Source organism: Magnolia sinica, chromosome 2, assembly GCF_029962835.1.
Source record: "Magnolia sinica isolate HGM2019 chromosome 2, MsV1, whole genome shotgun sequence".
NCBI lineage: Eukaryota > Viridiplantae > Streptophyta > Magnoliopsida > Magnoliales > Magnoliaceae > Magnolia > Magnolia sinica.
Genome location: NC_080574.1, coordinates 37,699,212 through 37,721,730, shown reverse-complemented (window position 1 = coordinate 37,721,730; position 22,519 = coordinate 37,699,212). Strand labels below are relative to the sequence as shown.

At 38.2% G+C, this 22,519-nt stretch overlaps 1 protein-coding gene across 4 annotated transcripts in view; it reads right to left on the bottom strand.

The window, feature by feature from the left end:
* Window positions 1-22,519, bottom strand: part of LOC131236972 (callose synthase 9) — a 181,408-nt gene that overhangs the window by 61,625 nt on the left and 97,264 nt on the right. For all 4 annotated transcript variants that reach the window (XM_058234558.1, XM_058234560.1, XM_058234561.1 and 1 more), the window contains 10 exons: window positions 19,082-19,167; window positions 18,948-18,972; window positions 16,143-16,237; window positions 14,384-14,465; window positions 14,058-14,221; window positions 13,838-13,958; window positions 12,528-12,625; window positions 12,351-12,441; window positions 12,080-12,240; window positions 11,877-11,986 (listed from right to left, as the gene is read on the bottom strand). In XM_058234558.1, coding sequence (XP_058090541.1) covers window positions 11,877-11,986; window positions 12,080-12,240; window positions 12,351-12,441; window positions 12,528-12,625; window positions 13,838-13,958; window positions 14,058-14,221; window positions 14,384-14,465; window positions 16,143-16,237; window positions 18,948-18,972; window positions 19,082-19,167 — 1,033 coding nt within the window. The remainder of the gene's footprint in view (window positions 1-11,876; window positions 11,987-12,079; window positions 12,241-12,350; window positions 12,442-12,527; window positions 12,626-13,837; window positions 13,959-14,057; window positions 14,222-14,383; window positions 14,466-16,142; window positions 16,238-18,947; window positions 18,973-19,081; window positions 19,168-22,519) is intronic.

The following is a 22,519-nucleotide window of genomic DNA, read 5'->3' as shown; positions in this document are numbered from 1 at the left end:
AGGAATACATCCTAAAACCAATGACCAATAATATAAAGGCACTGGTGAAAAAGCCCTGCAGAAAAGTAAATGCTGACAGTTTTGGGACCTCCTTTATCCTAGGAATTGATCACAGCACTAACTCTAGAAGTTCCAGCTAGACGCAACGATCACTGCATGTGTCCTAAATGGTATTGAATTGGTGATAGGAGAATCAGCTAAGCAAAGAATATCCAAAATATCTTGGCATGCAGAGAAGGGAAAGAAGCAGTCAAGATTTTATATGTGTGATCCCGGTATTTTGCAACTTCATAGACATCATCACAGAATTTAATTTCCCGTGCCACTTTGAAACTCAGAGTACTAGAACCAATGAATGGGAACTATGGAACTAAAATGAGACTATAGAAGAAAATGATGGCAAGATCAACATGCTAGCCTGGTAAATTGACAGGAGGCATAACACCCCATTAAATGAATCCAATTTGTCTGAGAAAAATAGAGATTAAGGGGAGAAGCATGGGTGTCTAGGATATCATAGACCAGACTTAGATTATCAGTCTTTGGGTTTAGAGAGGTATAAGATGACGCCATTGAGTAGATACCCAAGAAGATTCTCATGGTTTAGAGAAGAAAATGAGTGAGATTCCATACAAGATGCTAACAGAGGCACAAGAAAATTCAAGTTTGTTAAATTGTGACTATTTATTGTGTGTAGATGATCCCCAGTTGGCGTAATTTTTTGTTAAGGCCTACATACTTTAGTCAACGCAAAAACTGAAGTCAAAGGGGTTTCTAGTGATGTAGGCTTCACTATATTACTTAAACAAGATGAAAATTTAGACCAATACAGTTTATTACATAATTTTTTAAATTAGAAGAAATACATCTGTGTGAGATAGTTGAAAGGATTATAAAGGTTACAAAACTCTAAAAGAAATAAACATATTGAAGATCTAGTACAACTAAGTAGGTTCAGATAACCTGCATTACTATTCTTATGAAGCATGAAGTCCTATTATCATTAATTGAAACTAAGAATGGAACATGGTTCCTCAGCTAAGAATCAGGTAACGTTGTGCAAAATCTGGAAATTCAAAGTGCCCCCTAAGATTTCTGTGTTCGGTTGGTTGGTTGGTTGCTAAACAGAAAGTTTTGACAGTGGATAATCTGAAGAAAAGGGGTATGATAATCCCCAATATATGTCTCTGCTGTATGTCTTCCGAAGAATCCATTAACCAACTGTTCGCTCACTGCTCATTCTTCTCCCAAATATGGTTCGCAGTCCTCAGGCATTTCAACTTGTCCTCGTGCGCTCCTTACCCCTCGGAAGATTTCTTCAAAGCTTCGTTAGGCGTAAATCTAGGATCCCAAAGGAATAAGATTAGTCTCTGGATTTCTCTCTTCAGAGAGTTCAGCAATATGCAGCAGAATGGGCCCATAACTTTCTCAATATCAACGATTGTAATTTGTTTTCTGTTGGAGGTCCTGATTTCCACTAACTCAGCGGGAATCTCCCTCCCTGTATTTTCCTTTTAGTTTTAATATAATTCTTGTCACCTTTAAATAAAAAAAAGAAAAAAGAATGGAACATGGTTCCAACTTCAGTAGAATCAAAAGCTTTCCAAATGAGGATATTTCACACCAATCACAAATGGGCCCACCATCAATGTTATTGTCCATCATGTGGAACCCACCTTTGATGTGGAACGTTCATCATGTGGGCCCCACCTTCGATGTGGGTCGTCCATCATGCAGGGCCCACCTTGGATGTGCGCCATTCATCAACGACACCTTAGATGCGGACCATCCATTATATGGGGCCACCTTGATGTGGGTCATCTATCATGTGGGTCTCACCTTGGATGTCGACCATTCATCATTAGGGGTCAAGCTTTGATGTGGGCCTTCCATTATGTGGGGCCCACCTTTTTTTTTTTTTTTTTGAAATGTGAAAACACACGTGAGTTCTCGAACCCATGACCTCAGAGTAAAAACACAATGTTTACCACTGAGCCATGAGTGGAGACCCATGTGGGGCCCGCCTTTATGTGGGTTATTCATCATGTGGGGCCCACTTTCAATATCCACCCCCATCACGTGGGGCCCACCTTTGACATGGATTGTCCATCATGTGGGCCCCATCTTCAATGTGGGTTATCCATCATGTGGGGCCTGGCTTGGATGTGGGTCATTCATCATTAGGGGGCCAACCTTTGATGTGGACTATCACCTGTATGGTTCCCACCTTCAACATCCACCACCCGTCATATAGAGCCCACCTTTCATGTGGACCATCCATCGTGTGGGTCCCACCTTAGCTGTGAGCCATCTATCTTGCAAGGCTTGCCTTGGATGAGGGCCATTCATCATTAGGAGCCGATCTTTGATGTGGAACATCTATTATGTGGCCCCATGTTAATATGGGCCGTCCATCATGTGGGGCCCACCTTTGATGTGGACCATCTATCATGTGGGCCTCGACTTCAATGTGAACCATCCATAATGTGGTACCTCCTTTGACATGGACATCCATCACATGGAGAGATGAGAGGGGAAGAGAGAAAAGTTGAAAAGTTACAAGTTGACAAGGAAGAACAAAAACCTTATGGGGATAAGTAACTTTCATCACATAAACTACTTTTACAATGGTGCTTTCCAAACTAACTTAAGTTTAAAAAAAGTAAGTTATTAACTTAATATAAGTTTAAAAGTTACTTATTGGGTGGTATCCAAATGGGCCCTAAGTGACACCATGAATACGCAATCTGGATCTCAATTGTCAACCTATTCCTATATAAATGGCCACACTCCAGAATTATTCTGCAGCCAACTCAAAGAACCTAGAACAAGATTAAGGAGCAATTGTATGCAGCGGATCAAAGATGCATCTATGATTCCTTTCAATTGAGTGTTTAATTTGAAATTGATAGAGGTTTGCTAGATCATCTTTTTAAAAGACTGAACAAGAGTTAGAGAAATAAGGAATCAACCAAAATGGAAAATCTTAAAATAAATGATGAGCAAAACTTGAAATTTAATTAAACATAAAATGCACTTCATAAGAAAAGATAAATGCCTGTAGACCATGCAAGCAAACATACACGCATGCAGATAAATGAATGGTTGGACTGCATAAAACATTCACATGTTGAAAGTTTTGAAATGAATGACCATTGACAATTGTATTATTGTCACACACTAAATTCGATGGAGAAATTTTTGAACAGTGTAGATGTCTCCATATGGAAATGCTCATGTCATCCTAAGCAAGGGTTATTACATTCTGCGCATGACTGTTCAGGACTGTATAAAACATTCGGATGCTGAAAGTTCTGACATGATTACATGAATGACCTTGACAATTGCATTACTGCCATGCATACTATTGATGGAGAATTTTGAAAACTGTAGGTGTCTCCATATAGACATGTTATTATATCATCTTAAGCATGGGTTATTACAACAGGGTTTCTCTTGCCGCTGAGCATGTGTCACCCCATTGGGGCATACATGCTGAGATGGTCCGATGATTTGGAACCGCCCATGATCCAGATTCCATGCAGCATAGGGCCTAGGAAGGAAATTAATCTGGACAGATGATTCTTTCCTCTACCATGTGTAGATGAGTCTGTAACATTGAGAAGATCTTCAAATGTACAGTAAACTTCACAAATCAAAGGCCAGGATCAACACTCACGCATGAATATGAGATTGTGGCATATTTATTATTGTTACCCATAAGGTAGACACAGTTCAAAAATCACAGGCCATCTGAACATGTGGGCCCCAATGGGGTAACACATGCTAGGGCTCCTGAGTCACTGGAGAGGCAAGGCAAACTCATTACAAAAAAAAGAAAAAAAAGAAATAGCAAACAATACAGTGACGATGAAGCTACGTTAAGGTACGAGTCTTCTGACCTTTTAACAGTTTGTGGATGTCTGTATGGAAAATTAAAAAAGAAAAAAACAAGATATCCAGTGGAGGCAAAGATCCAGGGCAATGTGGCCTAAGGAGGGGGACTGGAACACCAGCTTCTTCCATAGCATTGCTAGTGCTTAGGCTAGGTCCAACATGATTCTGAGAATGCCGGTGGATGGAAAGAGAATAGAGGAAAAGTCTAAGATGTGTGATACGATGATCCAGTTTTATGAGGACCTTCTCACATGGGAGATGTGGGTGCAACCAGTGTTCGAATTGCCGACGAGAAATCGATAATATCGGCGATATTATCGGTGTCGCTGAACCGGCGATACCGAAACCCCAAGTTTTCGTTTCTCTTCCAAATGTCGACGAAATATTTGCGATATTATCGGTGTCGCTGAACCGACAATACCGAAACCCCAAGTTTTCGTTTCTCTTCCAAATGTCGACGAAATATCTATGATATTTTCGATTTTATCAAAAAAATAGCTTTCATTCTCCTTATTATTGAAAAAAAAATTAAAATAAATATAAAATATATATACAAAAAAGCTCTCTTACCTTTTTTTTCTCCAGATCTACCTGCGGAAGTGGATTTCGGCTAGATTTAGTGGACCGATCACTATTGATAGCTCTGAATTTTCTAAGATAAGAAAACCCTTTTGTTTTCTTCAAAGAAAGAGATTTGAAAGAGAACTTGATTTCACCAAGATTTACGAAGATTTCGGTTTGGATTTGAAAAAGAAAAAGAAAAAGATAATTTCAAGATGAGATTGATCGCAGATTTTCGAGAAGAAGAGAGAATTTCGTAAAAACGAAAGCTCTCTCGCGTCCGCTCTTGGCGGGGATTAGCTAGGTTGAGTATACTGACAGGTTGAGTAGCGAGACTAGCTACGGAAGTGACGTTGGCAAGTTCCGTGGGCCCCACCATGATGTATGTTTTGTATCCACACCTTCCATGCACTTGGAGAGATCATTTTAGGGCAATATCCAAAGAACGAGTTAAATCCAAAGCTCCAATGGACCCCAGCATAGAAAACAGTGGGACAATGACGCCCACCATTAAAAACTTTTAAAGGCCACAAAAGTTTTAGATCAAGCTGATATTTGTGTTTTCCTTTATTTCATGTCTTTTTTAACTTTTGAATAGATTGGATTCAAATAAACATTATGATGGGCCTTAGGATAGTTTCAACGGTAGGAATCACTCTCCCCACTGCTTTCTTAGGTGGGGTCCACTACAGATTTTTATTTGCTTCATTCATTGGTTCATACCCTAAAATGATATCTAAAAACGGATGAATGGTGTGGATATAACACATACATCATAGTGGGCCACAAAACTTGGCGACGTCACATTAGTAGCCGACTCGCTACTCAACCTGTCAGTATCTATCTAATCCGCGTCCTCTCACACCAGCTGTATAGTAGCTGTATTGACGTCAGCAAGTTCTATGGATCTGATCATGAGGTATTTGTTATATCGAAACTGTCCATCAATTTAGTGAGCTCCTCTTAAGGCTTGAAACGAAAAATAAGACAGATCTAACTATCAAGCGGACCACACTGCAAAAAGCAGTGGGAGATTGAAGTCTACCATTGAAACCCTTTTTCGGGTCACAGAAGTTTTGGATCAAAATGAAATTTGTTTTTCTTCTTCATTCAGGCCTTTGAGACCTTATGAACAGATTGGATGGAAAATAAACATTATGGTGGGCCCTACGATTTTTTTAACGGTGAAAATCATTATCTCCACTGCTATTTGTGGTGTGGTCCAGATGATCTTTGGACATGATTCATTTTTTGGATAATGCTCTAAAATGATCTCTAAAAATTGATGAACAGTGTAGATATAATAAATACATCACTGTGGGGCCCATGTAACTTTGATCTCCTTTGAACCGTTCGTACAACTCGGAGCTCGAGGAGCGTCAGTGCTCGTCTTCACACGACACGTACCTACAGCAGCTATATAGCTGGTGTGTGGTACACCCGCCAATCCGCTTCTAGTTTTAAGGGAATGGAATCCGCTTCCAGTATAATGGTGGGATTTAATAGTTGTTGTTTCCTTTGGTGTGGTCCACTTGAGATTTGGAACTACCTCATTTTTGGGACCATGTACTAAAATGATATGCTGAAATGGATTAATGGGGTTGATTTCTCGCATATATCATGGTGGGCCCACGGAACACTGTCTAGTAGCCACGTCGTTATTCACAATGATAAAACACATGCCATACAGTGGGTACCACAAAGTCCTTACACCAGCAGGACGTGATTTGGCTAGTGACGTTGCCACTGTCAAGATGGCTAGTGGTTGGTGCTATGTGGGCCTAATCATGATGTATTTATTTGATCCACGTTGTCCATCTATTTTTTCAGATCATTTTAGATCTTGATCCAAAATATCAAGCATATGTAACTCTCAGGTGGACCACACCACAAAAAATAGTAGCAATTGAATGTCCACCATTAAAAACCTCCCAGGGTTCAGTGTAATGTTTATTTGACATTCAACCTGTTGATTAGGTTATACAAACTAGTTTGATACAAAATTTGTGGCCCTTGAGAAGTTTTTAATGGTGTGCATTCAATCAACACAGTCCTATGATCATGGTGTGCCAAAACGGTTACGTATCAGCCGTAACGGCCGATACGTAACGGTAACGGTGGAAACCGTTACGCGTTTTGGGGTCGTATCGGCCGTTACCCGATTTTGTACCCGTATCGGCCGATAAGGGCCCATTACGGGGTGTAACGGCCGTTACGGGCCCATAACGGTAACTTTTTTTTTCATTTTAAGCTCTGTTTTTGCTGTTTTTTTGAAACATCTTGCTTCCAAACTGTTTCTCACTCATTCTACTACTAATTTCGACCAACCTTGGCTAGGTATTTGAGATAAAAACACATTATATTACAGATTTTTTTGAATCAAAGCTCGGTGGGCCATTTTTCAGAAATTCGTCAAAAATAGGTATTTATACTTTTTTTTAATATGTTTTGTTGTTTTAATCATGTCATATGATGTGTTAATCATAGTAGAACATGTTAATGTGCATTTTACAGATTTGGGGTGCCATTTTATATTTTTTAATATTTTTTTCTATTTACGCATTTATTTTGGCCCTTTTTTTGAAAATTCGAAAAATCATTTTTTAATGATTCTTTTGCTGTTTTAATGATGCCATATGATGTGTTAATCATAGTAGAACATGTTAATGTGCATTTTACAGATTTGGGGTGCCATTTTATATATTTGTTATATTTTTTTCTATTTACGCATTTATTTTGGCCCTTTTTTTGAAAATTCGAAAAATCATTTTTTAATGATTCTTTTGCTGTTTTAATGATGTCATATGATGTGTTAATCATAGTAGAACATGTTAATGTGCATTTTACAGATTTGGGGTGCCATTTTATATTTTTTTAATATTTTTTTCTATTTACGCATTTATTTTGGCCCTTCTTTTGAAAATTCGAAAAATCATTTTTTAATGATTCTTTTGCTATTTTAATGATGTCATATGATGTGTTAATCATAGTAGAACATGTTAATGTGCATTTTACAGATTTGGGGTGCCATTTTATATTTTTTTTAATATTTTTTTTCTATTTACGCATTTATTTTGGCCCTTTTTTTGAAAATTCGAAAAATCATTTTTTAATGATTCTTTTGTTGTTTTAATGATGCCATATGATGTGTTAATCATAGTAGAACATGTTAATGTGCATTTTACATATTTGGGGTGCCATTTTATTTTATTTTTTTATATATTTTTTTTCTATTTACGCATGAAGTTTAGCCCTCAAAAATAATTGCAAACACCTAAATGTAAGATATTTTCATATTACATTCATTCTAATATATCTATCATTGATAGTAGATAGTTAGAAAATTAAATATATGAATTTTGTAGTCAAATTCAGGTTATCTGGTTCATAAATTCATCAGACAGTCCGATACACCTTCTCACCAAAGAGTGGACCGTTACACCACCATAAACATGTTCCAATTTATAAATGAATGCATATTTGGAATGCTTAGAATATTCCGGATTTAATCCATATTTTTTTGGCAAAAACAAAAATTTTGCGCCGTTACGGGCCGTTACGCCCCCATATCACCGTTATGCCCCCGTATCCGTATCGGTTTTGGAGGTCACCATTACGCCAACCAATACCGATACGGGACACCTTGCCTGTGATGTGGTCCACTTGAGATTTGGATCTATCTATTTTTTGGGCTTATACCATAAAATGATCTGGAAAATTGAATGGATGCGTCAATATGTCAAACAAGTGTCATATCCAAGCCATCAATCACCACGTATACCAATATATAGATTCCATGTCCCAAGAACGGTGTACTCTTTTAGTTCATTAACTTTTACATGTCCTAATTATTATATGTTAGCTGCATTTGTATTATATGAACTCATTTTGATTATAATTGGAACGATTTCTTATGGCAGCGTATGCCTTTTGGGCCCCATTAAATGAAAACTTATTATTTAATGCATTTTTTTGTAATTTTTTTATTCCTAAATATGCAAATATGTGTATTTAGGCATGCCCTGAAGTTTTACTGAAAAATTCCATCATTTTCCCCTTTATTCGCCCTTTTTTTTTTTTTGCATTTCCGGTTATCGGCGATATTATCGGCGATAACGATATTATATCTTTATCTCCAGTCAACGAAACTTGTAGCGATACTGACAACTCAAACACCTAGGCTTGATAATTTGTAATATTTCTCTTTATCGGAGGAGGAAGCTAATTCATTGGAGAAGCCGATTTATGAGAAAGAAATCAAAGTAGTTGTTGATGCTATGTATAGGGATAAGGCCTTGGGGCCATATGGCTTCCCTTTTGTGTTCTTCCAGGTCTTTTGGTAGATGGTGAAGGATGATGTGGTTAACTTTGTTATGGAGTTCTTTTAGAAGGGGAGATTGGCGAAAGAGTTGGGTGCATTTTTAATAGTTGTCATCCCCAAGAAGATGTGGCTGGTCTCGGTGACTTTAAACTAATTAGCCTCATTGGGAGCCCATATAAAATACTAGCGAAAATCTTGGAGAGAAAGTTTCATGCGGTTCTAGCAAGTATCATTTCCAAGGCTCAGGGTGCGTTTGTGGCAGGTTGAGAGATTGTAGATAGTGCATTGATAGCGCATGTGTATTGACTCGAGATATGGAGAAGGCAAACAGGGAATGATGTGTAAGCAAGACATCGAGAAAGCTTGTGATCATGTTGAATGGGAACTTCTGAATTACATGTTGCAACAAGTGGGCTGTGGGCAAAAGTGGAGGAGCTGGATTCAAGAATGCATCTCATTGGCCAGATTCTCAGTTTGAGCTAATGGGTCTCCTAAAGGCTTCATTAGCACTACGAGGGGTATCTGACAGGGGAACCCACTTTTCCCTTTTTTGTTCAAGGCAGCGGCCAAGGCTCTAAGTAAAATGCTTGACAGGGGTCTATCAGCAAGTTTAATTAGTGGCTACAAGGTGGGGAATGCTAAGTTTCATGTTTCACACCTTCAATTTGCAAACGATACCTCTTTTCTTTTTTTTTGTGAAGCAAAGGAGAAAGTGGATAATATGAGGGAAATACGTAGGTGCTTTGAAGTGGTGCTAGGCTTGAAGGTAAACATTGTTGTTGATGTCTTAAATCTGTGAGCAATAGAGTCTGTTGATACCATCGACAGACTGCTTGATGCCATCGAGTAGAGTTCAATGCCAATGAACAAGTGCTCAATGCCATTGAGAAAATCTGAAAATCCCATGTTGGTTACTGGACACTTTGTGGTGTCCTACTCGTTGGCATCGAAGTCCCATCAAAGATGCCATCGGAAAAATCCAGAAAATCCATGTTTAGTCGCTGGAACGTTTTGGTGTTTTCTCGACGACATTGAAGGGGTTCGATGCCATCGAAGTCCCATCGAAGGTGTCATCGAGCATGCGTAGAATTGCGTAAGTGCGGGATTTGTTTCTGGTTTCGATTGTGATTCTCATAGAGGCTACATATGTGGGCGTAATTGAAATTTGGGAGATATCAGAGGATCAAGAGAGCTTTCTAATTCGTTTTAAAGGTTTCAAGGGCTTGTAAGAGAGATTTGAGGCTTGTTCGAATCGGGTAATCTCTCTCTTGTATTTTTCTGCTTTCATAGTGCACTATTGTCGCTTTGTGCCGTGATTTTTTCCCGCAAGGATTTTTCCATGTTAAATCCAGTTTGTTTAGGTTTGTTTGAGTTTGGGCTTGGTTGTGCGATTGGAGTACATTGCTTAATTCATCTCTGTGTGCTTCTACAGTTCCCCAACAAACATCCAAAAGAGTGAAATATTGGGGGTGCAGATGTCCAAGGAGGAGGTGTAGAAGCTAGCAAAAGTGTCCGGCTGTAAGGCCAGGTCTTTTCCTTCTTCGTATCTAGGCTTGCCTTTGTGCATCAACGAACTTGTAGTACATGTCTAGGATAAGGTGATTGAGAAAGTTGAAAGGAAGCTTTCGTAGTGGAAGAGTTGGCATCTCTCCTTTGGGGTGCGATTAACCTTAATCAAATAGCAATGACAAACATCCCTCCTTATTTTCATGTCTTTGTTTAGACACCCTAAGGTTGTAATGGAAAGATTTGACAGGTTAAAAAAGAATTTCCTATGGCATGGAATAGAGAAGTTTCATCTTTTGAAATGGGAGGGGTTTTGCTTGCCTTATGGGGACAAGGGAGTAGGGATCAGGAAGTTCGAAATTTACAATTCGGAGTTACTTGGGAAGTGGCCATGGCGCTTCAAATCGGAAGAAGGTAGTTTGTGGAAGCAGGTGGTTGAGTGCAAGTATGGGGGTCTAGGAAGACGGTGGTAGACTATAGATTCCTCTTTACATGGGGCCATTGCGCTTTGGAAAGCGGTTGCTAGGCTAGGCCCTAAGTTTAAGGAGGATATTGGGTTTTCATGAGGGGATGGGAGTAGGATTCATTTCTAGGAAGATGTGTAAGCAGGGGAGAAAACTCTTAAAGAACTTCCGAGGTTGGCCAAGCTAACCCTAGACGTGAATATTTCCATGGCCAGGTGTTTTCCTTCGATTGATAGTTTGAACACCCCCTCGTAGAAGGAGCTTGTCAGATGAGGAGGTGGAAGACTATTCGGCTGGTGAAGCATCTTTAAAGCTATCATCCATAAATAGGCAAAAGAGATTGTATGGTCTGGGGACTGGAATAAGGGCATATCGGTGCAATTTTTAATATGGTCTTTTTATAGGTTCGTGCATGAGGACTCTTATGGGATGCAGAGTGGGCATACCTTCCCTTGCCAAGCATCATGGAGCCCCCTTGAAGGTGGCATCCCTAACGTGGTTTGTGGGTAGGAACAAGGTGTTAATGATAGACAACCTTTAAAAGAGAGATGATTATCCCCAATATGTGTCATGTGTATGCAGAATGTAGAATCGATTAAGCACCTTTTTATTCATTACCTTTCCACTAGAGGTTCGTGGGTGAGTTTCCTAGGAAGTTTATAGTATGGAGTGGGTAATGCCTGGATCCATTGAAGGTTTCTTCGTAGTATTGGGGGGGTAGGAAAAGAAGGAAAGATGCTATGGAGGCTTGCCCTCCTTGTGGGTGTTCGGCCGTTGTTGGGTGAGAGGAATTATCAATGCTTTCGCGATCGAAGTGGATTGGTTTTAGAACTGTTAGGGTGAGCTTCTTGTACTGAGTTCTTAGCTGGTTATAATTTGTTTTTAAGCCAGTTTTTCATCTCTTCTTAATAAATCAATGTTACCTTTCAAAAGAGAAGAAGAGAAAAAATAAAAATAAAAGAAACAGAAAATTGTCTTTGATGCCAAACTGTGACGGACACATCTGAACATGAAATGCTCTGATCACAAGGAAAAACATAAAGTTTCCACATAGAAGTTGCAGATATGTACTGTGCCACATGATAAGGAAACAGCTTTGGCACTTAGGTATAAAGAATAGAAAATACCTGGAAAGATCTTTTGCAGGTAAAACAAAACAGATATTCCATCCTCATTTTTCTTTTGAAGTTCAGCCATACTATACAGAACGATCTCAGAATAATATGGAGTGAATACGCTGCAGAACAGGTGGCCCATATCGTTTTGGAATCCAGATATTAGAACAATATAGAACAGGATATGGAAGTGGGGAAATAAGAAAAACTCTTACCTAAAGGACAACATCTCATGAACAGGCTTGGCTTTTGGCATTTCCATGAAAAGGGAATTGGTGAAAAACTCCAATCTGCGCCTGGCCTCCAAATTTTTTGGAATGTTTGCAGCTGACTCATTTATAGTCAAGAGAGAATGTAATCTCTTAACTTGTGCTCTCTGCATTTCTTCCAATATTACTAGATTTCATTTAAAAGTAGAAATTCTGGAAAAGAAAAGAAGGAGATCATGTTGCTGAAATAGAAGATGTATGCAGATATCAAAATTACCAGCTCGGCATCTTTGGGCCACTTCAACTTCGAAAAGAGACGACCTTCACTCCTTGCTTTCGATAAAATGTTCCATGTTTCATAGTTTTCCCTAGAGAAAGTTCATGCAAACACATTTGATGCAGAAAGAACATGACAAGTGCATGCAATGCACAAATGGTCATTTGCCTACCATACCTCATATTACGAGAGAGGATATCATGGCGCACAACATCATAAAGGTCTTGGACAGCTTTCACGGCTCCTTTTGCTAGTTCAGGTGATTCGATCTCTTTCTGTGAACAATAAGTACTGAATTAAACTAGTACCTCATACTCGGAACATAGATGTAAGAGGATATATATCACATCACAAGGCATAGAAAAAATCTTGAACACTTTTACAGCCTCTTATGTTACTCCATTTAATTCTAGCACCTATTGTAGACAGCACTAACTACTAACTTAGTAAACCACACTCTACATATAAACCTGTCAACAGCAAATACTGAAATCTGTAATGATGAACACTGAAGGTTAAACATCAGAATTCAGATATTGTCAGCCTGAATATTCTACAATATGCAGAACTAGCAATTTCAGGGACAGGTTTCTCATCCTGAAATTGTTACCAGTAGGAATTGGCCTAAACATGCTGACTCTAAGCATGAATAAGCTTGATATACAATGTAACATTGAATGTTCAACCTGATAGGAACTAAAAACTACCAGACATTTTGCTCTAGGTTTATTCTTAATTTATTCGAAATCATCAATAAGCAAAATACAGAATCAACTATTCAGCTGAGCACTCGGGAAACTCAAAACTGAATCAAACAAACACTGAAGGGCTTCTGCCTGAAGTTGTCAACAGTAGAATCAATCTAATCATGCCAACTTTAAGCCTAAATAAACTTGATATACGATGAATATTTAAATATACAACATATAAAAGATAAATACATGAGTGGATTGCCAACTCTCCGGAGTCGACTCAGACTTGGACTCAGTCAGGACCAGTACAGGACGGGACCATAAGTCACTCACACAATTAACCCCCTGACTTGGACGATATGGCGAATTTGCCCTGACTCAGGTGAGTCCCCACTCAACTCAAACTCGAACGAGTTGGGAGGAGAACCCAAATTCAAAATAATAATACTAAAAATTAAAAAAAAAAAAAAAAAACACACACACACACACACACCCACCCACCCACCATGAATACATGATATTTTGCTCCAGGCTTATTCTCAGTTTATTCAGAAACTAGTGATGTTTTCTGGTTCGACTGCATAACTTAATAACTTAAAGATAACAACTAGCATAGAAAGGCTAAAAGCAAGCACCCATTTTCAACTCAAGGGAAAGCTCAAGTTCATCCACATGACAATGAGGAACTGGAGCTTTCATTACGCATTATGGAAAAAGAAGTAGAATATGTAATACCAAAAAGAAGTAGATTATGTAATACCAAGAACTTCAAGAGCTAGACATGGCTAAACTAACCAGTATCCCAGTCAGTGCAGTAACTCTGGTAATCACAAGAGGCAGCTTGCTTAGCTCAAAGTCAACATGAACTTTCTTTTCCATTATACTTCCTTTTATATCCTCATATATTCTCTCCACCCTAACATAGAAGAATAGATTGAAAACACAGTATATTCAGAAATAAAGCTAGAATCAAACTACCATGCTATAAGCTCTCATCATAAAGAAACATACGTACCACATCCTTCCCTCATTATCTAGTATTTCCGTCAGGATAAGCTTAATACCGTGGTAACACTCCTCGACTGCATATTTCATGTGGTCATCTCTCGAAATTCTTTCCCAGAGCTCCTCATCTTGTGTGTCTTTGCTCTCTGCTGCTATATCTCTAGCGAGAAATATCTGGTCAAATACAGAGAAATACATGCATAAACTATACTCGAACGAATTTAATGCATGAATTCCACTCCTACTCAAGGAATAACAGTACGCAACATATGTCAAATAAAAACTGGCATCAAGAAAGGAAAAAACATCAAATAAAAATAATATATTGATAATAACCTTGCTGGCGAGAAGGAATAGAGGCCACTGGACTAGAGGAAGACTTCCAGAATTTTTAGGCATAAGAAGTAATTCCATCTCCCTGAAAGTAGCAATGAAAAACAGTGAAGGCATGAAATCAGACAGAGGCATGTTTTAAAGACTCATCCAATATGAATCAACTCAATTGAGTCAAATCAATTTCATTCATCACCAAGATGAAACACCAACACGAGGTGAGTTGGATGAAACAAGTAACCTAGCATTATGCATTCAAAATTTATTTCTGACAGTTTAATTGTTTGTTCCTCACATCCAACTGGCATGCGCAAATATGCAAAACCATCACATACAATACATCAACAAGGCAACAACTCTAACCAGGTTTGTGGTGAATTAATAGGAGTAATTGGTTCGTTATAGGTGGATAAATTTTATTCTGAATTCTCAGCTTGGCATTCTTTTCTTGGCAAGGCATTTCCCAACTTTTCACCAAAAAAAAAAAAAAAAAACAGCTTTTAGTTTGGTCCAACGTCCTGGTTTTTACATCACCCAGCTAATCCCCATAAACGATGTCCCAGCATTTACCTAGGGATTGGATTTGATGGTAAAAGCTGAGGAATGGCTTCCTCTCGCCACAAAGCATCCATTTTCTAACCCTTGATTGGATGGTTATGATCATCCAATCAAAGTGATTTTTGCGAGGGATGGGAGATCAAACATGGATCCCTCATATGGTTAGCATCATATGATCACAGTAATTTTGAGAGGGAAGGGCACATAAAGGTGGGTCCCACATGATGAACAATGATATCTTTTATCGAATAATAAATATAGATTATCCATTTGCAATCCATTGATTAGATGTTAAGGACTATTCAGTGAAAGTGATTTTTTTGGAGGGATCAAAAACCAAAGGTCAGCTCCGCATGATGGATGGTCTAGATCACTGCTAAGACCTTTCTGGTATAGTAAGTATGGATTATCCATTTCCCAGCCACTAGAAACATGGTTAGGATCATAATATCAGATTGATCTTTTGGGAAGGATGAGCAACTGAAGGATGGCCCCACATCATAGATGGTTTAATTTATGACCAAACCTTTGTTACTATGATAAATGTAGACTGTCTATTGTCAAACCCATTGATTTGATGGTTATGATCATCCATCAAAGTGAATTTTGAGCAGAAGTGGCAATCAAAAGTGGGCTCCACATATGGTCCAGATCAATAGTCAGAGATATCAGACTCAATGTGGACCATCCATTTTCCTAGCCATATATCGGATTGTTAGAATCATCAATAGAAGTGGTTTTTAAGAGAGATAGGGAATAGCAGGTGGGAGATATGATAGCTGATCCATATCAATGATCAAACATATTTTAATATGATTAATCAGGGGTCAACCCTTAACTGCCATAAATCAACAATTACAATTGTTCAATCAAAGTCATTATTGAGAATCATGGTCACTTAAAGGTGGGGCTGACATGATGACAACAGTTACCGACCAAGTTATAGACTTTCACCAGGAAAACCAACAGTGTGAACGAAACAGAATTTATACATTCCCTAGGATTACCCAAGGAAAACCCACTGTGTCAGCCAAACAGAATTTAGACTTTTGCTTGTAAAGTTATCAAAAACTAATTCAACTTGGCAAGTCAACTCATTTCCAGTCATGACCAAGTACGATGGCTGTACCTAGGCTTGGAATAGAAAGATGCTAAGAGCAACCAATAACTACAACCTAGTTAAGAAAGCTCGAATGATACTTACAAATTACTTATGTAGTCCTCCTCTCGCAACTTTTTTATAATTTCATTCCAGAAAGGAGAAAACCTAGCAGCATCCACCTTGTTCTTTTCCATAACCTTCAATGATAGAAACATGATAAGTCATTATTGCAGATTTTTCTCTACTTTATAGGTGTTTGTTATAGAAGAAAAATAGAAGCCACATGTAACATATGTTAAGTTACATAACAGATAAGTAAAAGAAGAAGTGAACGAAGCAGAAGAAGAAGAAGACAATTTTGCATCTAAATCATTATTCAACTTTCTCAAAATAGTAGATAAACATATAGAACACATCTGACCTACTTTCCTAGAGTTTCTCCAACTCATGATACCCGAAAATAGATGACTAAATAAACAGACAAATTGAATTTTATTTTACAATTGCATACATATCATGAGATCAGGGGAGTACAAAAGACTATCATTTGATGAAGATTATAAACTACGAAACCCATTAAAGCTAATGCTCTGTTTGGTAACGGCACTCAAGGTAATATTTTATTATGGCATGAAACCAAATGGCAAACATCATTGTCAGAGGATCTGACACCATATCGCAAGGATTGATATTTAGCGCAAAGAATAGTAATAAAATCTGACCAAAGTTCCACGCCGGCCGCCAACCTGATGCAACCTCCTTTATCCATGCGTGGGACTGGCAATGAGAGTGCAAGACTCCCATAGGTCTTATGTAGTGATGCTATAGAATTTAGAGATTTTAAAATTAGTAGGACTAACACAAAGCATATGGAGTCGGTGGATTCAAAAAAGAAAGATGTTTCTTCCAAATGTTTGCTTGGTGTGCTATCAAGATACGGAGTCAGTGAATCATCTCATTCTTCATTGCTCATTTGCAAAAAGGCTTTGGGGTGCTTTCTTCAAATTGTTCGGAGTGGCATGAGTGTTACTGAGCTCTATTAATCGATTTTTTTCTGGCGTCGCATAGTGGGCGAAAAGGAAAGGCTAGGAAATAAGTCTGACGAATAATTCTACTAGCAGGTATATGGTTCCTTTGGTTAGAGAGAAATTGTTGTTTTAGAAATCAGAAAGGGAATGTTATGGAGGTGTTTCAAAAGGCAAAATCTCAAATCATGGAATAGGTGATTACATTCAGTGTTTCAAATAGCACCCGTAGCGCACACTACGTAGCGTAGAATGGTCGTAGCGCTACGTAGTGTCCCAAATAGCGTAAATCCTAGCGTACGCTACAGCTACGTGTACACTACGGGGGTCGTAGCGTACGCTACAGCTACGTAGCGCATAGCGTAAGCTACAATGTATTTTTTTACTATTTTATTTTTTTAATTATTTTTTTCACATTTTCTTTGTTTCTAGTGTTGAGGAATGTGACAGTTGTATTATACTTGATGCTTTTAACCTATGAGATTTATTTCTTTTCATAATTGTGACTTGTTGTTTCAATTAGACATTATTAATTATAGTGGTTTGCTTAGAAAGTTGTTGATGTGATAATTATTTGATTTGGCTTATATATGTGGATTGGCTTTTGATAAATGATAACTAATAACTTTTTTGAACATGCTTATAATTGATAAAATGAATCATCTTTTAGGCATTTTTATATTTTTTTTCCTTTTTTCACTATCTATTATATTTGTCCTATTTTTAAATTAAAAAATAGAAGTATCGTGTACCTTACGCTACACGCTATAGAGGGCTAAGCGCTACGCATCACGCTACCGCTATTTAAAACACTGATTACATCAAAGGTCCTTGCTCAATTTCTGGATGATTGGGTTGAGTTGTAATTTTCTCTTATTTAGTGTTCGGTCATTGTATTCTTTAGGTTGAGCCTCAATCAATTAATTTATCTCCATTCAAAAAATAAAATAAAATACAGAGTATAGGAATACAATTTTAGTAACAATAGCAGTCAAAACGAGGAATCGGTTAAGATTACAAACCAAAAAGTACCCCAAAATGACCATTTTGGACATCTTGGGCTGATAATTCAGGAGATAAGAGATTAAGAAGGATGTTGCTGATAGAATTAGAGTTGTGTGGATAAGGTAGGGATGTGCCTCTGGAGTTTTATGTGATCATCGCAACCAATGAAATTAAAGGCGAAAAATGATTGCATAACTATACGACCAGCCATGTGTAATAGGATAGAATGTTTGGCAATCAAGGAATAACATGTTCATAGGATGAGCCTAGCTGAAATGAGGGTGTTGAGATTGATGAATGGAAAGACAATGATAGAATTAGAAATGAATGCATTTGAAATCAGATGAGTGAAAGTAGACTTGGATGATTTGGCTGTGCAAAGGAGATTAAGAACTACCCCAGTTAGGAGTGAGATGGTTCAAGTCAAAGCCACTAAAAGGACAAGGGGAGGCCTAAAAGTACTTGGGTGAAGGTAGTAAGAAAAGATTGGAGGACTTATGGTCCGTGATACAGTGGAATGGTGAAGCAGGATCCATGTAGCTGACCCAATCAGTTGGGGTAAGGCTTAGATGATGATGATAATGATGATGAATAATTAGGTAATGCAAACCATGAAAGTGACATAATGGCCAAAAGAAATGTCAGAAAAGCATCTCTTGTATCTTATGAGTACGTCAGAAAGGATCTTTCCCAATTTTAACTCCAAAGTTGAAATGCACCATCAAATCACACCTTGGAAGAATGTTCAAGTATGCTCTCAATGAAGAATGAAGATATGTTTTTGAAATGTCTAAGCACATCATACTGATTGTCTTTTAACCAGAACATAATGTCCTAGTAATTTAGGGATAGCCACTCTCAAAGGAACCAATTATACCTGACCAGATGAATTAAGAAATTCCCTGCATGGCAGAAATTAACTTTATAAGCATACATAAAATATAGTAAAAGGTACACAAGGATAAAGAGAAAGAAACAGGATAAGGAAAACTTCAAGTAAAATATGCCTACCTTCTAGGGAGAGGTACATGAAGAGTGTTCATAAAGGCCCCAGGAAACTTCTCAAAAAGTCTGTGGACAGCTTCTACAGATCTAATCTGAACAACAGAACAGACAAACACAGACACGCACACACACACACACACACACAGCATCTTCAGTGCCATCTTTGACATGTGAATATGTTCTTTTTTCCAGAGGTGAAAATGTGTGAAAATAGCATTTTATTAATATCCTATGCAGATCAGAAAAGGTGAAAGTAAAGGCAGAAGACCTTTATGGATCTAAGGCAAGGAATGAAAAGAAGGGATCTTTCGTAATTTGTACTTGCTTATAATACCGATACAGATGAAAGAAGGGTTAGAGATGCTTAACATACATACATGCTCAAATGCTCAAATGCACACTATGGCATGCGAGTAGAATGCCCGATCTGTGCATTATGTTGGTCAAACCATCAAGATCACCAGGCGCAGCCCAGTCATCAGGTGGGCCACGCATATACGTTGAATCAGACAGCCAATGCTATTTATACTGTTCATTGTTTTTATACCGCGTGCCTGCTTGGCAAGTGGACTCGCCTGATTTCTTGTGCCAGGAGATCTTCATGGTGAGACGCACCTTTTGCATGGCTCAGCTTTCCTAAACGTGCCATATTGGCATCTTAGTGAGGTTGAAACTGGTTTTGGGTGCGTGTGTATTCATCATTAAGATGTAAAAAGACAAACCCAGCAAGAAGACACAGGACAAACAAAGATGTGAAGAAAAAAAATTGTCCAGGGAAAACCAACAAATCGCAAAGTCTCATGCTCATTATGACATGAAAACCAAGTCATCTAAACAAATTTTAAATTATAAATATATCCACACATCTGCATGCAGAGTCACCAACAGATATATCAATGTAGTGACACAATAATGTTGTATGAATCTGGATAACATATTTATAGGATCCAACCCACTCTCCCAAGTTTATAGGGTACGTGTGGTGGATGTGTCTGATGATCTAGACCATTCACTTGTCATAAGGCTCCATAAATGGCCAAGCGACCAAACCTTATAAAGACTGGAAGACCCTAAAAATCTTAAGTGATTGGAAGCATTGTTCAGAGTATACCCAATATTATCCGTATCTCTAGCTCGGTGATAACACTAGTAGCAATACCGATAGCACTTGTAGTAACAGAAATTTCAAGTATCGGTGATGTATCGCCAATGAATCGATATCGTCAATGGATCGTCGATATTTTTGATTGTGTAAATTCCAGGCGTCGATTGTATCGCCAATATTTTCAACTGTGTAAATTCCAAGTGTCGCTTGTATTGTCAATGTATTGGTGATATTTTGATAATATCGCCAGTGTATCGATATCACCAAATTTTTGTTCAAATTGTCAAACGATAATATCTCAATCTTATCGTTATCACAACATGGGTGATATTGAGACCACAGTCTATCATTTCACCTCCAGTTGTCAACGATTTCTTGGCGAAATATCATGTGTTGTCGACATTTTGAAATATTGATGGATGGTTGGATGGATAGAAGGGATGGATGTACTGATTTCTTACGACAGCACATGCTTTCAGGCTCCTACTAAATCGAAACTTATGTATTTTTGAAATTTTTTATTCCTATATATGCAAATATGTTTATTTTAGCATATTTGAAGTTTCACTGAAAAATTCCATTGTTTTCCATGGATGCAAAAATAATAATAATAATAATAATAAATTATAACAAATCCATGGATGCAATTATCTACCATGACTTCTAACGAAAACCAAGTAAAAGAGAATGGTTGATTTCCAATGGGCTGCCTATTAACCAATCTACCAATGAAAATCCAACAACAAATTGTTATGAGATGGACAATAACCAATCTAGCTTATGGACCGAATAGACAATACAAATCAATGATTGTCATTGCACGGCATTTAAAAGCTTAAAAAATTACTAATGCCAATGCTTGATTTTTGATAGGGCCCATCATGATGTGTATGTGAGATCCACTCCAACAATTATGTGTAACACATGTTAGGCGCAACGCAAAAAAAAAAAAAAAAAAAAAAACACCATGCCGAAATGTAATTAAGGTGGGGCACACCAACAAAAATAGTTGGGAGAGAGACGTGCACCCTTGATTCTTACAAGGCCCACAATGATTATATAAAAATTAGAAACAATATTACAAGGCAATGCTCACCTTCCAAACAGTTTACCTTGGTGTGGCCCATCTGAAACACATAAGGCCTGATTTTTTGGGTCTCCACATACTTTTTTTGTATGGCATAGAATGGTTGGAGTGTACTCCATATAATCATCATGGTGGGCCAAGTAAAAGTCAAGTGTGGACGTCTCTCTCCCAACTGTTTCCTTTTTCATGGCCCACCTTAATCACAAGTCAGCCAGAGTTTTTTGTCATGGTCATAACTTTCGATTACACATCGAATGTTCGGAGCATATTTCACATACACATCATGGGTGGAACCCCTAAAAAATCAATAGCAGGCATTCATCTCCTAGTTGTATCTGCTAATATCTATATATATATATATATATATATATATATAACTTTAAAAAAAAAAAAAAACTTTACCGGACACGAACCGTAGAATTTCAACGGGGCCCACCGTGATGTGTATGTGAGATCCAGTCCAACCATTAAATATGTAATCCCATGCTAGGCATAGGGCTAAAAAACCAAGCCAACGTGTAATTAAGGTGGGTCACACAAACAGAAACAGTTGAGGGACAGACATGCACCCTTGATTTTTACAAGGCCCACAATGATTAAATAAAATCCACTCCATCCATTAGATGCCACACAAAAACTAAGGCCCTAGACCCAAAAATCAAGCCCATGTGTGATTCAGATGAGCCATACCAAGGGAAATAGTTTGTAGGGTGAAAGTTACCCTATATATTGTTTCGATCATGTGGTCTACCTAAATAATGGATGGGGCTGATTTTTGGGTCCTGGCCTAACATAGGGTGATGTGCCTAGTGGTCAGGGTGAATTTAACATAAACATCTTGATGGGGCCCACCCAAACCAGGACCTTTTCCTTCCCTCTATCGAACATACCTGAGAGTTTCTTATATATTACAAAATTGCCCTTGCAAATGAGTAATAGATGGGCTGGGCCAAGTTCGAGCTGAGCTGAGCTGTTCACAGTCCAAGCCTGGCCAAATTAAAAAGCGGGTCTAATGACCTAGCCCAAGTCCAGCACAAGACGGGCTAGGCCTGAAAGCCCAATGAGCCAACCCAAACCCATTGACAACCCTACAACTGTTCCTACTTATGTGACCCTCCTCAGTAATTAATTACCCTAATTTTTGGCCCATGACCAAATGAGGAAAGGCGTGCATGATGGTTGGAGTGGACGGTGTTACACATCATTGTGGGTCCCACAACAACCTTCTGCAGTGCATTATGATGAAAACGTT